At 47.6% G+C, this 12,843-nt stretch overlaps 1 protein-coding gene across 1 annotated transcript in view; it reads right to left on the bottom strand.

Moving 5' to 3' along the window:
• ELP3 (elongator acetyltransferase complex subunit 3) overlaps nucleotides 1–12,843 on the bottom strand; it is a 173,841-nt gene that overhangs the window by 120,480 nt on the left and 40,518 nt on the right. Inside the window, exon 8 of the mRNA XM_067462594.1 lies at nucleotides 5,693–5,854. Coding sequence (XP_067318695.1) covers nucleotides 5,693–5,854 — 162 coding nt within the window. The remainder of the gene's footprint in view (nucleotides 1–5,692; nucleotides 5,855–12,843) is intronic.

Genomic DNA, 12,843 nt, shown 5'->3' with positions numbered 1-12,843 from the left:
TTTGAAATAAATAAATAAATACATACATAATTTCTCTCTTTCACCTCTCTTTCCATTCATGCCTCTTCAAATTCTACAACACTTCTGGTCACAGCTGACCTCCAGCTGGAGCACTCAAGGGCCAGGGCTTCCCAGTTCACAGTGTCTATGCTAGAGTTTTTAAGGTTGGCTTTGAGCCCATCTTTAAATCTCTTTTCTTGTCCACCAACATTCCATTTTCCGTTCTTGAGTTCGGAGTAGAGCAACTGCTTTGGGAGATGGTGGTCGGGCATCCGGACAACGTGGCCGGTCCAGGAGAGTTGATGGCGGAGGACCATTGCTTCAATGCTGGTGGTCTTTGCTTCTTCAAACACGCTGACATTTGTTTGCTTGTCTTTCCAAAAGATTTACAAGATTTTCCGGAGACAGCGCTGATGGAATCGTTCCAGGAGTTGCATGTGACGTCTATAGACAGTCAACGTCTCACAGGCGTATAGCAGGGTTGGGAGGACAATGGCTTTATAAACAAGCACCTTGGTATCCCTGCGGATGTCCCAGTCCTCAAACACTCTCTGCTTCATTCGGAAAATGCTGCAATCACAGAGCTCTGGTGGTGTTGTATTTCGGTGTCATTGTTGACTTTTGTGGAGAGGTGGCTGCCAGGGTAGCGGAAATGGTCCACATTTTCTAATGTTACACCATTAAGCTGTATCTCTGGCATTGGAAAGGGATTGGCTGGTGACTGCTGGAACAGCACTTTGGTTTTCTCGATGTTCAATGAGAGGCTGAGATTCTCATATGCTTCTGCAAAGGTCTTCTTCTTATAGGTCTTCTTCTGAATGTGCACAGACGTTGTTATCAGCATACTGGAGTTCTATAACAGATGTTGCTCAGGGCGCAATGCAACAAGACAGGAACATGATGCTAGATGAAGAACTCAACAGAAAATGTGGAAGCTATTACCGTTTCAACAAAATCTCAATAAGGATTATGAGCAAGGATTATGGATGAATGGTACCATTCAGAACAATGGCTTCAAACTACAGGAAAGGAGATTCCACCTGAACATGAGGAAGAACTTCCTAACTGGGAGAGCTGTTCAGTAGTGGAACTTTCTGTCCTGGAGTGTGGTAGAGGCTCCTTCTTTGGAGGCTTTCAAGCAGAGGCTGAATGGCCATCTGTCGGGGGTGCTTTGAATGCAATTTTCCTGCTTCTTGGCAGAATGGCCCACCAGGTCTCTTTCAACTCTAGGATTCTATGCACTTTATATGTTTTTAATCTGCTATTATCCTATGTGTTTTATTTGCTTGACTGTTTTAATTGTTTTCGTTGATGGGATATGTTTTATGGTTATGGTTGAATCTTGTCAGAGTTGTAAGCTGCCTTGAGTCCCTACATGATAATATTATAATGCAAGACAATATAATACTACTACTACTACTACTACTAATAATAATAATAATAATAATAATATATTATAATTATATATTTTATATTACATGTAATATTACTAATAATATTACAATATAATGGCATAGTACAACATAATAATATATAATACTAATATTGTGCTATGGTAATAATAGTGAAGCGTAGAGACATCACACTGGCAATGAAGATCCGCATAGTAAAAGCAATGGTATTCCCCGTAGTCACCTACGGATGTGAGAGTGGACCTTAGGGAAGGCTGAGCGAAGGAAGAGAGATGCTTTTGAACTGGATGCCTGGCTCGAGAGCAGTACGTGTGAAAAAGATCTTGGAGTCCTCGTGGACAACAAGTTAAACATCTCCAAGTGGCCAGCTACTGGTCAAAGGACATTTAATAGAATGCCAAGTTTGCAAACTTTGTGTTTTTGTTTCTTTAAAAAATACAATACAACTGTTTGCTTCTCTCCTGATACGATAAATAAATAAATGAATAAATCCACAGCTACTCAGTGGAATATCTCAAAAACTTCCACGGATGGACCAATCTGAATTCTTACAAACGCGCTTCCCTCTGTTTCCTCCGCACTCCGTTCTCTCCAACAGCATCGCCGCTTGACCCACCAAAGCGCAACGTGGGCCAATTTTCAGGCCAGGCCACCCGCTGCCCACTCCTTATTCAACACACTCCCTATGGTTTACTGACAGCTTATCCAGCAAAAGATCCTTTTTGCTCCCCGTTAGCAGGCGATTATTGGAGAGAAAGAAGCGTTTTCCACTTCATCGGGCACACAATCTCTTTTCTGGAACTTCAGATGGGCGGACAAATCGCTTCCGTCTTCCTCAAACGTCGCATCTCTGAGTTCCTCCTGCGTCGGGACGACGATGCTACCGACGAAGACAAATTCAATCCTTCACGCCCCGCCGAACTAATCCTGCCCGTAATCGCCCCGCCGAGAGTTTTGGCCCATGGATTTGGAAGACGATGCCGCCGGGGAAGCTGGCATTAGCATTGCTCATTATGACTAACGCCTTTCCGGCGTTTGACGCTGCTTTATTATTTCCGATTATTTATTAGATTCCTTAAGTATCTGGTAGACAAAGCCTCCTTAGCCACCGTTGCAGATAAAGACACAATGAAGTCTGCAAAGGATTAGGAGCCGGCGCAGATAAGAAGTCTGACAGGCACACGCCTCGTACGCCACTACAACATGGAACGCAGTTGGTAAAAGCTGAGGCGGGCAACGGGAAGAGCGGCGAAAAACTAAAACACAAGAAGTAAGCGCAGATTTTCCAAGGAGAAGGAGAACAGAAAGGTTGTAGCTTAGCACCAAGGAGATAATAGCGTAGGTGTATGGAGCGTACGGCTGAACGTATGGCGTAGGTGTATGGAACGTATGTTGAACTGCTCGTACTGTCAGGAGGTTCTTCCTAATGGTTGTCTCTGGTTGCTTCTGGGTTGAGAGAATCGGCCGTCTACGAAGACGTTGCCCAGGGGACGCCCGGATGTCTTGCAATCCTGCGAGGCTTCTCTCATGTCCCCTATGGTGTGGGGCGCAGACGGGGTGTCTGCGCCCCACACCACTGGAGAAATTACACTGCTTAGCCGGTATTGCACCACCTGACATCCGCTGGGAAGTAGCAGCCAATAGTGAAAGGACCAAGGCAGAGACATCTCCAGCTCATCCCCTGTTTGGGTATCAGCCAGCACGTCAACGACTTAAATCAAGAAATAGTTTTCTTAGATCTACAGAGACACTCGCTGGAACACCCCAGCAAGCGAGAGTCCAAAAGTGGCAGGCCCAAACCCAGCACCTCAATTCATGGGTGATACCAGATGAGAGACTCCCCCCTGGGCACACAGAGGACTGGGCGACTTGGAAGGCGCTGAACAGACTGCGCTCTGGCACCACGAGATGCAGAGCCAATCTTAAGAAATGGGGCTACAGGGTGGAATCCTCGGCATGCGAGTGCGGAGAAGAGCAAACCACTGACCACCTGCTGCAATGCACCCTGAGCCCTGCCACATGCACAATGGAGGACCTTCTTGCGGCAACCCCAGAGGCACTCCAAGTGGCCAGATACTGGTCAAAGGACATTTAACCAAATACCAAATTTACAAAATCTGTGTGGTTTTTTTTTCTTTCTTTCTTTTTCTTTTTCTTTTTAATCTCTGTGTTTGTTTTGCTCTGTTAGAATTGTAATACAATGGTTGCTGATGACACGATAAATAAATAAATAAATCCTAATGGTTAGGTGGAATCTCTTTCCCTGCAATTTGAATCCATGGCTCCATTGTATCCTAGTCTCCAGAGCAGCAGAAAACAAGCCTGGCCCTCTCCTCCTCCGTGTGACAGTCATTCAAATGATCAAGGGTCTGGAGAACAAGCCCTATGAGGAGCGGCTTAAGGAGCACTTCAGGCATGTTCAGCCTGAAGAAGAGAAGGATGAGAGGAGATATGATAGCCATGTATAAATATGTAAGAGGAAGTCACAGGGAGAAGGGAGCAAGCTTGTTTTCTGCTTCCTTGGAGACTAGGACGCGGAGCAATGGCTTCAAACTACAAGTGAGGGGATTCCATCTGAACATGAGGAAGAACTTCTTGACTGTGAGAGCCATTCAAAGTGGAACTCTCTGCCCCGGAGTGTGGTGGAGGCTCCTTCTTTGGAAGCTTTTAAACAGAGGCTGGATGGCCATCTGTCAGGGGTGATTTGAATGCAATATTCCTGCTTCTTGGCAGAATGGGGTTGGACTGGATGGCCCATGAGGTCTCTTCCAACTCTTTGATCCTATGATTCTGTGATTTATAACACAGCTATCATGTCGCCTCTCAGCCTTCCTTTGTCAAAGTTAAACAAGCCCAGCTCCCTAAGATGCTCTTTACAGAGCTTGGTTTCCAAAACCTAGGTCATTTTGGCCACCCTTCTCCAGCCAAGTTCTACCTTGTCCATCTTCTTCTTGAACTGTGTTGTCCAGAACTGGACACATCAGATGTGGTCTGAACAAAGCAGAATAGAGTGGGACTATGACTTTCCTCCATTTATTTCATTCATTCATTTACTGGGGGGATGGAGGATGGGGGGACGACTCAGAGCGGTTTACAATCTATATAAATAAAAATGTAATGTTCATTTGTGGGATTAACATAATGCAAACACTGGACAAATTGACACCAAATTTGGACACAATATAGATATCAGACCAATGAGTGATGATCACTCATAAAAACACTGGAAAACACAGCAGAAGAGACTTCAAAAGCCAAAAAAAATATTATATTACAACGTATGCGGAAAACCACATATATACAGGGGTATTTTTTAAGTAAGGTCCATTTTGTTGTAGACACTAGTAGTTCATGCGCATACCGCAACGAGCACGTGCGTCGTGTGCCGGCATGCCTCGGGAACAACTGCTCAGTTTCCGCTCTGTAGCTCACCTGTACGGTTCTGTTCTGTGCTTTAAAAATGTTTAAGACTATCAATTCACCCGCCGCATGTGAGGTTCGCTCAGTGAGACGGTTTTTGTCAGCAAGGAACCTACCTGCTGCAGAAATTCATCGACAGATTTGTGAAGTGTACGGTGATACTGTTATGAGATCTAGGGAAGTAATGCTATCCCTCTATTCTGCTTTGGTTAGACCACACCTGGAATATTGTGTCCAATTCTGGGCACCACAATTCAAGAGAGATATTGACAAGCTGGAATGTGTCCAGAGGAGGGCCACTAAAATGGTCAAGGGTCTGGAGAACAAGCCCTATGAGGAGCGGCTTAAGGAGCTGGGCATGTTTAGCCTGAAGAAGAGAAGGCTGAGAGGAGATATGATAGCCATGTATAAATATGTGAGAGGAAGTCACAGGGAGGAGGGAGCAAGCTTCTTTTCTGCTTCCCTGGAGACTAGGACGCGGAACAATGGCTTCAAACTACAAGAGAGGAGATTCCATCTGAACATGAGGAAGAACTTCCTGACTGTGAGAGCCGTTCAGCAGTGGAACTCTCTGCCCCGGAGTGTGGTGGAGGCTCCTTCTTTGGAAGCTTTTAAACAGAGGCTGGATGGCCATCTGTCAAGGGTGATTTGAATGCAGTATTCCTGCTTCTTGACAGGGGGTTGGACTGGATGGCCCATGAGGTCTCTTCCAACTCTTTGATTCTATGATTCTACTGAAATTCCTGCATTGCCGAGAGGATAGATTAGATCTAAGGACATTCATTCTGAAATTCCACTGTGATTTTAGTAAATATTTTAAAGCTACCTATGCCTGTTACCTTTCTTCTGCAAAACCTCACCTGTTAGTATCTCTGGCCACATCCTCGTAGACGCTCTGCACCCCAATCTCCAGCCGTGTGCATCCGTACGACAACATGTCACTCAGGTGGCGCTTCAAGCAATAATCTGGCCTGGTCTCTATCGTAATCCCGATGCATTTTGTAAGGCTTCGCTCGGAGTACCTACAGGCAGAAGGGGAAAAAGAGAGAGCCACAGATCAATTCGATTGTACTTTGATTGTGCTTTTTCTGCATGGCAGGGGGTTGATCTAGATCAGTGTTTCTCAACCTGGGGTTCGGGACCCCTGAAGGGGTCACGAAGGGGTCTCAGGGGGGTCACCAAAGACTATCAGAAAACATAGTATTTTCCTTTGGTTATGGGGGTTCTGTGTGGGAAATTTGGCCCAATTCTGTTGTTGGTGAGGCTCAGAATGCTCTTTGATTGTAGGTGAACTATATATCCTAGCAACTGCAACTCCCAAATGTCAAGGTCTATTTCCCCCAAACTCCATCAGTGTTCACATTTGGGCATATTGAGTCTCTGTGCCAAGTTTGATCCTGATCAATCATTGTTTGAGTCCACAGTGCTCTCTGGATGTAGGTGAACTACAACTCCCAAACTCAAGGTCAATGCCCACCAAACCCTTCCAGTATTTTCTGTTGGATATGGGAGTTCTGTGTGTCAAGTTTGGTTCAATTCCATCATTGGTGGAGTTCAGAATGCTCTTTGATTGTACGTGAACTATAAATCCCAGCAACTGCAACTCCCAAATGACAAAATCAAACCCCCCGCATTGCCACCAGCTTCCAAATCTGGACGTTTTGAATATTTGTGCCACATTTGGTCCAGTGAATGAAAATACCGCCTGCGTGTCAGATATTTATATTATGATTTATAGCAGTAGCAAAATGACATGAATTAGCAATGAAAATAATGTTATAGTTGGGGGCCACCACAACATGAGGAACTAGATTAAGGGGTCGTAGCATTAGGAAGGTTAAGAAACACTGATCTAGATGGTCCATAGAGTCTCTTCCAACTCTATTATTCTACGATGCCAATTCTTCAGTGATAGTTAATTGGCGCAGTTCATGGTCGGATCCAGGCAAAGGACTGAAAGGATAGACACACTACAAACCTTGTTACAACAGTTGGGTTCAGAGCACATTTTGGCCAAGAAGAGACACAGCTCAAGGCGTTCAAAGACATGCTCTGTTTACTCTTAGAATGGCATAGCTTGGTCTGTATTTTAATGTTTTCATTACCATGTATATATTATAACTACATAAAGCTATTATTATTATTTACAGTATCTATACTGCATCCTAATTTACTGTATTTACATTCTGCCCTTCTCACCCCGAAGGGGACTCAGGGCAGACCACAGAACGCATACACGGTAAACATTGAATGCCATTCAACAGACAGGACAGACAACAGATAGAGATATTGTTGTTGTTCATTCATTCAGTCGTTTCTGACTCTTTGTGACTTCATGGACAGCCCACGCCAGAGCTCCCTGTCAGTCGTCACCACCCCCAGCTCCTTCAAGGTCAATCCAGTCACTTCAAGGATGCCATCCATCCATCTTGCCCTTGGTCGGCCCCTCTTCCTTTTTCCTTCCATTTTCTGAAGCATAATTGTCTTCTCTAAGCTTTCCTTTCTTCTCATGATGTGGCCAAAGTACTTCATCTTTACCTCTACTATTCTTCCCTCCAATGAGCAGTCAGGCTTTATTTCTTGAAGTATGGACTGGTTGGATCTTCTCACTGTCCATAGCACTCTCAGAACTTTTTTTAGAGGTATTGTGTTGGCATTTTTTCCCCAACTTCGGCGTCCTGGAGGTTGTGTTCAATTCCAACCACAGAGGGGTGCTGTCGCTCCATTCTCTATGATGAAGAGCTCTTGATCACAGACCTCCTCCTTTTCATTGCCAGCATTTTCTGGTATTTCTTTTATGGTGCCATAAAATACCTCCTCGCTTAAGCGGTGGCTAATTTCTCTACTCACTGCTTACAGCTGTTTTCGAACTGCTTAGGTAGACAGTAAGGTGGGCTGATGGTCAGGTGCTCATCCCGACCCAGGCTTCGAACTGCCAACGTTTTGATTGGTAAGATGTATTGTGCTCCATGCAGTCATGCTGGCCACATGACCTTGGAGGTGCCTACCGACAATGCCAGCTCTTCGGCTTAGAAATGGAGATGACAGTAGACAGTAAGGTGGGCTGATGGTCAGGTGCTCATCCCGACCCAGGCTTTGAACTGCCAACGCTTCGATTGGTAAGATGTATTGTGCTCCATGCAGTCAAGCTGGCCACATGACCTTGGAGGTGCCTACGGACAACGCCAGCTCTTCGGCTTAGAAATGGAGATGAGCACCAATCTCCAGAGTCGGACATGACTGGAATTAAGGTCAGGGGAACACCTTCACCTTTAGTATTGCTGCTGGTGATTAACCAGCTGTGCTAAAACTTGGCACTTAATGTATTTATTTATTTACTATATTTATATATTTATTTATATTTATACGGCCCCCCCTCCTGGTTCGTATAATTTTGAGACCCCATCTGCCCCAGTCGCCTCCACTCAGCCAGTCACACATCTCCGCTCGAGAACACTCCCTTTATTCAGCCCACTTAGCTCCCTTGATACCTCTCTGTCCACCTCAACATCAGAGTCAACCATACCAAATGCCCAAGGGAGATTATTTCCCAGCCCAACTTCCTCCCCTGAGAGCTGACTAGATTCAGACCGGGCGGGGGGGGGGGGGGAAGGTTCCAGAGAAGGGGGGTGCTATCCGAGTCGTGTGGGAAGGAGATTTGCGGATCACAAACATACCAGGGAGAAGCGCAACAGAGTCTTTGCGACCCTGGAAAAGGTGGGTAGTGGTAGGCTCCTTGGCAGCCCCCTTGGTCTTAAGGTCCTGTTGATTAATGCCAGATCCGTTAATGGTAAGACCGCGGCCATCCAGGACTTGATCCTGGATGAGAGGGCGGATCTGGCATGCATTACCGAGACCTGGTTGGACGAGGTGGGGGGTGTAAACCTTTCCCAGCTGTGTCCTCCAGGTTTTGGAGTGCATCAACAGGCCAGACAAGCGGGGCGGGGAGGAGGGGTCGCAGTGGTCTTCCGGCAATCCATCGCCGTGACCAGATGCGTTGTCCCGCAAGCTTCTGGGTTTGAGTGCGTCCACTTGAAGGTGGGGAGCCGTGACAGTGTGGGGTTCCTGCTGGTGTATCGCCCACCCCGAGATCCGGCAGCTTCCCTGTCTGAGTTAGCGGAAGTGGTCTCTAATTCGGCCTTGGTCTCCCAGCGCCTGGTGGTGCTGGGAGACTTTAACATCCACGCCGAGACCACTTTATCTGGCGCAGCTCAGGACTTTATGGCCACCATGACGGCCATAGGACTGTCACAGATAATATCCGGCCCCACGCATCAAGCTGGGCACACTCTCGACCTTGTCTTTGTGGCGGACGACGAATTGATCAGAGTGGAAGATCAAAACATCCTTCCAGTGTCATGGTCTGACCATCATCTGGTCACATTTAGACTTACTGCGACCCTAAACCTCCGCAGGGGTGGAGGACAAATTAAGATGGTCCGCCCTAGGAGACTGATGGATCCGGACGGATTCCTGAGGAATCTTGGGGTTCTTCCTGCCTTGGAGCCTGGCGATTCTATCGACGCCTTGGTAACTCTCTATAACGGGGAGATGACCAGGGCGTTAGATACGATCGCACCCGAACGCCCCATCTCGTTGCGTCGTGACAGGCCATCTCCTTGGTTCACCGAGGAGCTGGCTGTGATGAAGCACACGAGAAGGGGGCTAGAGCGCAAATGGAGGAAATCTCGAGTTGTATCTGATCGAACACGGGCTAGAGCCTCTCTTAAGGCATACTCCGTGGCCATACGGGCGGCCAGGAAGTCATTCACGACCGCTCGTATAGCATCTGCAGCAAATAGATCATCGGAGCTGTTTCGGGTCGTGGGAGAACTCCTCCACCCACCTGCGGTGGAGGAGGTCCCTGACGACCCCGCAGCTCGGTGTCGCGATTTCGCACACCATTTTGCAGATAAAGTCGCCCAGATACGCCTCGAGCTCGACTCCAATTCCATCGCAGTGCCAGAAGAGGTGACGGAGGCACCTGCTTGTCCAGTTTTATGGGATTCTTTTAGGCTTGTTCTCCCTGAAACAGTGGAGGAGATTCTTGGGGCTGTGAGAGCGACCACCTCATCTCTAGACCCATGCCCATCTTGGCTCATTAAATCAGCCAGAGGGGGGTTGCTTGATTGGTTTGTACTGATTGTCAACGCATCGCTGGAGCAAGGAATTTTTCCATCTAATTTGAAGCAGGCCGTGGTCCGTCCACTTATCAAAAAAGCTTCCCTTGACTCCACGGTGCTGAATAACTACAGGCCGATCTCCAACCTCCCCTTTTTGGGTAAGGTGCTGGAGAGGGTGGTCGCCTCTCAGCTCCAGGGTTTCCTAGACGATACCAACTACCTAGATCAGTCACAGTCTGGTTTCAGGCCTGGTCATGGCACCGAGACAGCCTTGGTCGCCTTGGTGGATGACCTCCGCAGAGAGCTGGACAGGGGGAGTGTGACCCTGCTGGTTCTCTTGGACATCTCAGCGGCTTTCGATACCATCGATCATGGTATCCTTCTGGGTCGTCTCTCCGGGATGGGCCTTGGGGGCACGGTTCTGTCGTGGCTCCAGTCCTTCCTGGAGGGACGAACTCAGATGGTGAAGCTGGGAGACGCCTGCTCTGACCCCTGGCCTTTGACCTGTGGGGTCCCGCAAGGCTCTATTCTGTCGCCCATGCTTTTTAACATCTACATGAAACCGCTGGGAGAGGTCATCCGGAGTTTTGGAGTTGGGTGCCATCTCTACGCGGATGACACACAACTCTACTACTCTTTTCCACCTAACTCCAAGGAGGCTTCTCGGGTCCTAGACGAGTGCCTGGCCGCTGTGTCGATCTGGATGAGGAAGAACAAGCTGAAGATCAATCCCGATAAGACAGAGGTCCTCCTGGTCGATCGCAAACCAGATCGGGGTATAGGGTGGTCACCTGTGTTGGACGGGGTTACACTCCCCCTGAAGCCACAGGTCCGCAGTTTGGGTGTCCTCCTGGATTCTTCGCTTACACTTGAGGCTCAGGTGTCGGCGGTATCCGGGAGGGCCTTTGCGCAACTGAGACTTGTGCGCCAGCTGCGACCGTACCTCGTGAAGGTGGATCTGGCCGGGGTGGTCCACGCCTTGGTCACCTCTAGAATGGATTACTGCAATGCGCTCTACGTGGGGCTGCCCTTGAAGACGGCTCGGAAACTACAATTGGTCCAGCGGGCAGCAGCCAGGATGCTAACTGGAGCTCATTATCAAGAGAGGTCAACCCTCTTGTTCAAGGAGCTCCACTGGCTGCCATTTGTTTTCCGAGCCCAATTCAAGGTGCAGGTGCTCACCTACAAAGCCCTGAACGGTTTGGGACCACCCTACCTGCGTGACCGCATTTCCATCTACGAACCCACACGCTCGCTCCGGTCATCTGGGGAGGCCCTGCTTGTGATCCCACCCACGTCGCAAGCGCGCTTGGTGGGGACACGTGACAGGGCCTTCTCTGTGGCGGCCCCCCGACTTTGGAACGCCCTCCCAAAAGAGCTCAGACAAGCCCCCACTCTAGCCGTCTTCAGAAGGAACCTAAAAACTTGGCTGTTCCGTTGTGCCTTCCCAGACTAGGAATCCCCACCCCAAGTCCTAGTAGCACCTTAGCATAACAAATTGTCACTGCACATCGCACTTTTAACCCTACGTGCCTCCTGCCATTCAGCACTTTTAACCCTTGTACCCCAGTGCGCCGGCCGAACCAGTTTTTAATAATGTCCTGATGTACTGTCTTTGTTGTTATTCTGCTTATTGCTTGATTTGCTTAGTATTATGGTGTTATGTTATTTTGCTTATTGTTTGATTTGCCTTGTTGTTGTGATGTTATACTTTCTACTGTATTGTGTTTGAGGCTTCGGCCTGTGTAAGCCGCATCGAGTCCTCCGGGAGATGCTAGCGGGGTACAAATAAAGTTAATAATAATAATAATAATTTATATACTGCTCCTCTTAGCCCGTAGGCGACTCGAGACAGTTCACAAGGCAACAATTCAATGCCAACACCATCATAGAAACATTTAAAACATCGACATATCATTTAAGACCATAACAGTTAGTAAAAACAAATCATTTTTGTCTCCTAGATAAAAACATAATCCGATCTCATAATCCAATTGTTCCACAATCCTATGTCTGTTACACTGCCTTTTCAAACTCCTGCTCAAACAGCCAGGTTTTGAGTTTTTTTCAAAATGTTAAAAGGAAGGGGGCTGATCTAATGTCCCTAGGAAGAGAGTTCCATAGCTGAGGGGCCACCACTGAGAAGGCCCTGTCTCTCATCCCGCCAAATGTATTTGTTCAGCAAAGGACAAGAGGGATCCTCTCACCTCTGCAGGAGTCTACTGTATACCATGCAGCTGTGGACAAGTCTACATAGGGACCACCAAACGCAGCAGCATTGCCCAAACACGCATCAAGGAACATGAAAGGCACTGCAGACTACTTCAACCAGAGAAGTCAGCCATAGCAGAGCACCTGATGAACCAGCCTGGACACAGCATTTTATTTGAGAACACAGAAATGCTGGACCACTCCAACAACCACCATGTCAGACTACACAGAGAAGCCATTGAAATCCACAAGAAGCATGTGGACAATTTCAACGGAAAGGAAGAGACCATGAAAATGAACAAAATCTGGCTACCAGTATTACAAAAAACTCTAAAATTACAACAGCAAAACAGCAGAGAGGAAACAACCAGGCACATCTTAACACCTCTCAACAAAAGATTTTCTCAGGCTCAGGCAGGCCTTCAAATGCTAATGAAGGTGGTCAGTTGAAACATTCACACCTAGCTCCAGCAGAGAAGAGCTCTTTGCCCCACCCCAGCCATTCCACAGATATATAAACCCATTGTCCTAATTCCAACAGACCTCACTACCTCTGAGGATGCTTGCCATAGATGCAGGCAAAACGTCAGGAGAAATGCCTCTAGAACATGGCCCTATAGCCCGAAAAACCCCACAAGAACTTAGTGATTCCAGCCATGAAAGCCTTTGACAATACA

The sequence above is a fragment of the Anolis sagrei genome, chromosome 1 (genome assembly GCF_037176765.1).
Source record: "Anolis sagrei isolate rAnoSag1 chromosome 1, rAnoSag1.mat, whole genome shotgun sequence".
NCBI classification, from domain to species: domain Eukaryota; kingdom Metazoa; phylum Chordata; class Lepidosauria; order Squamata; family Dactyloidae; genus Anolis; species Anolis sagrei.
The sequence above is the reverse complement of the archived record's forward strand: the minus strand, read 5'-3'. Positions and strand labels throughout refer to the sequence as shown.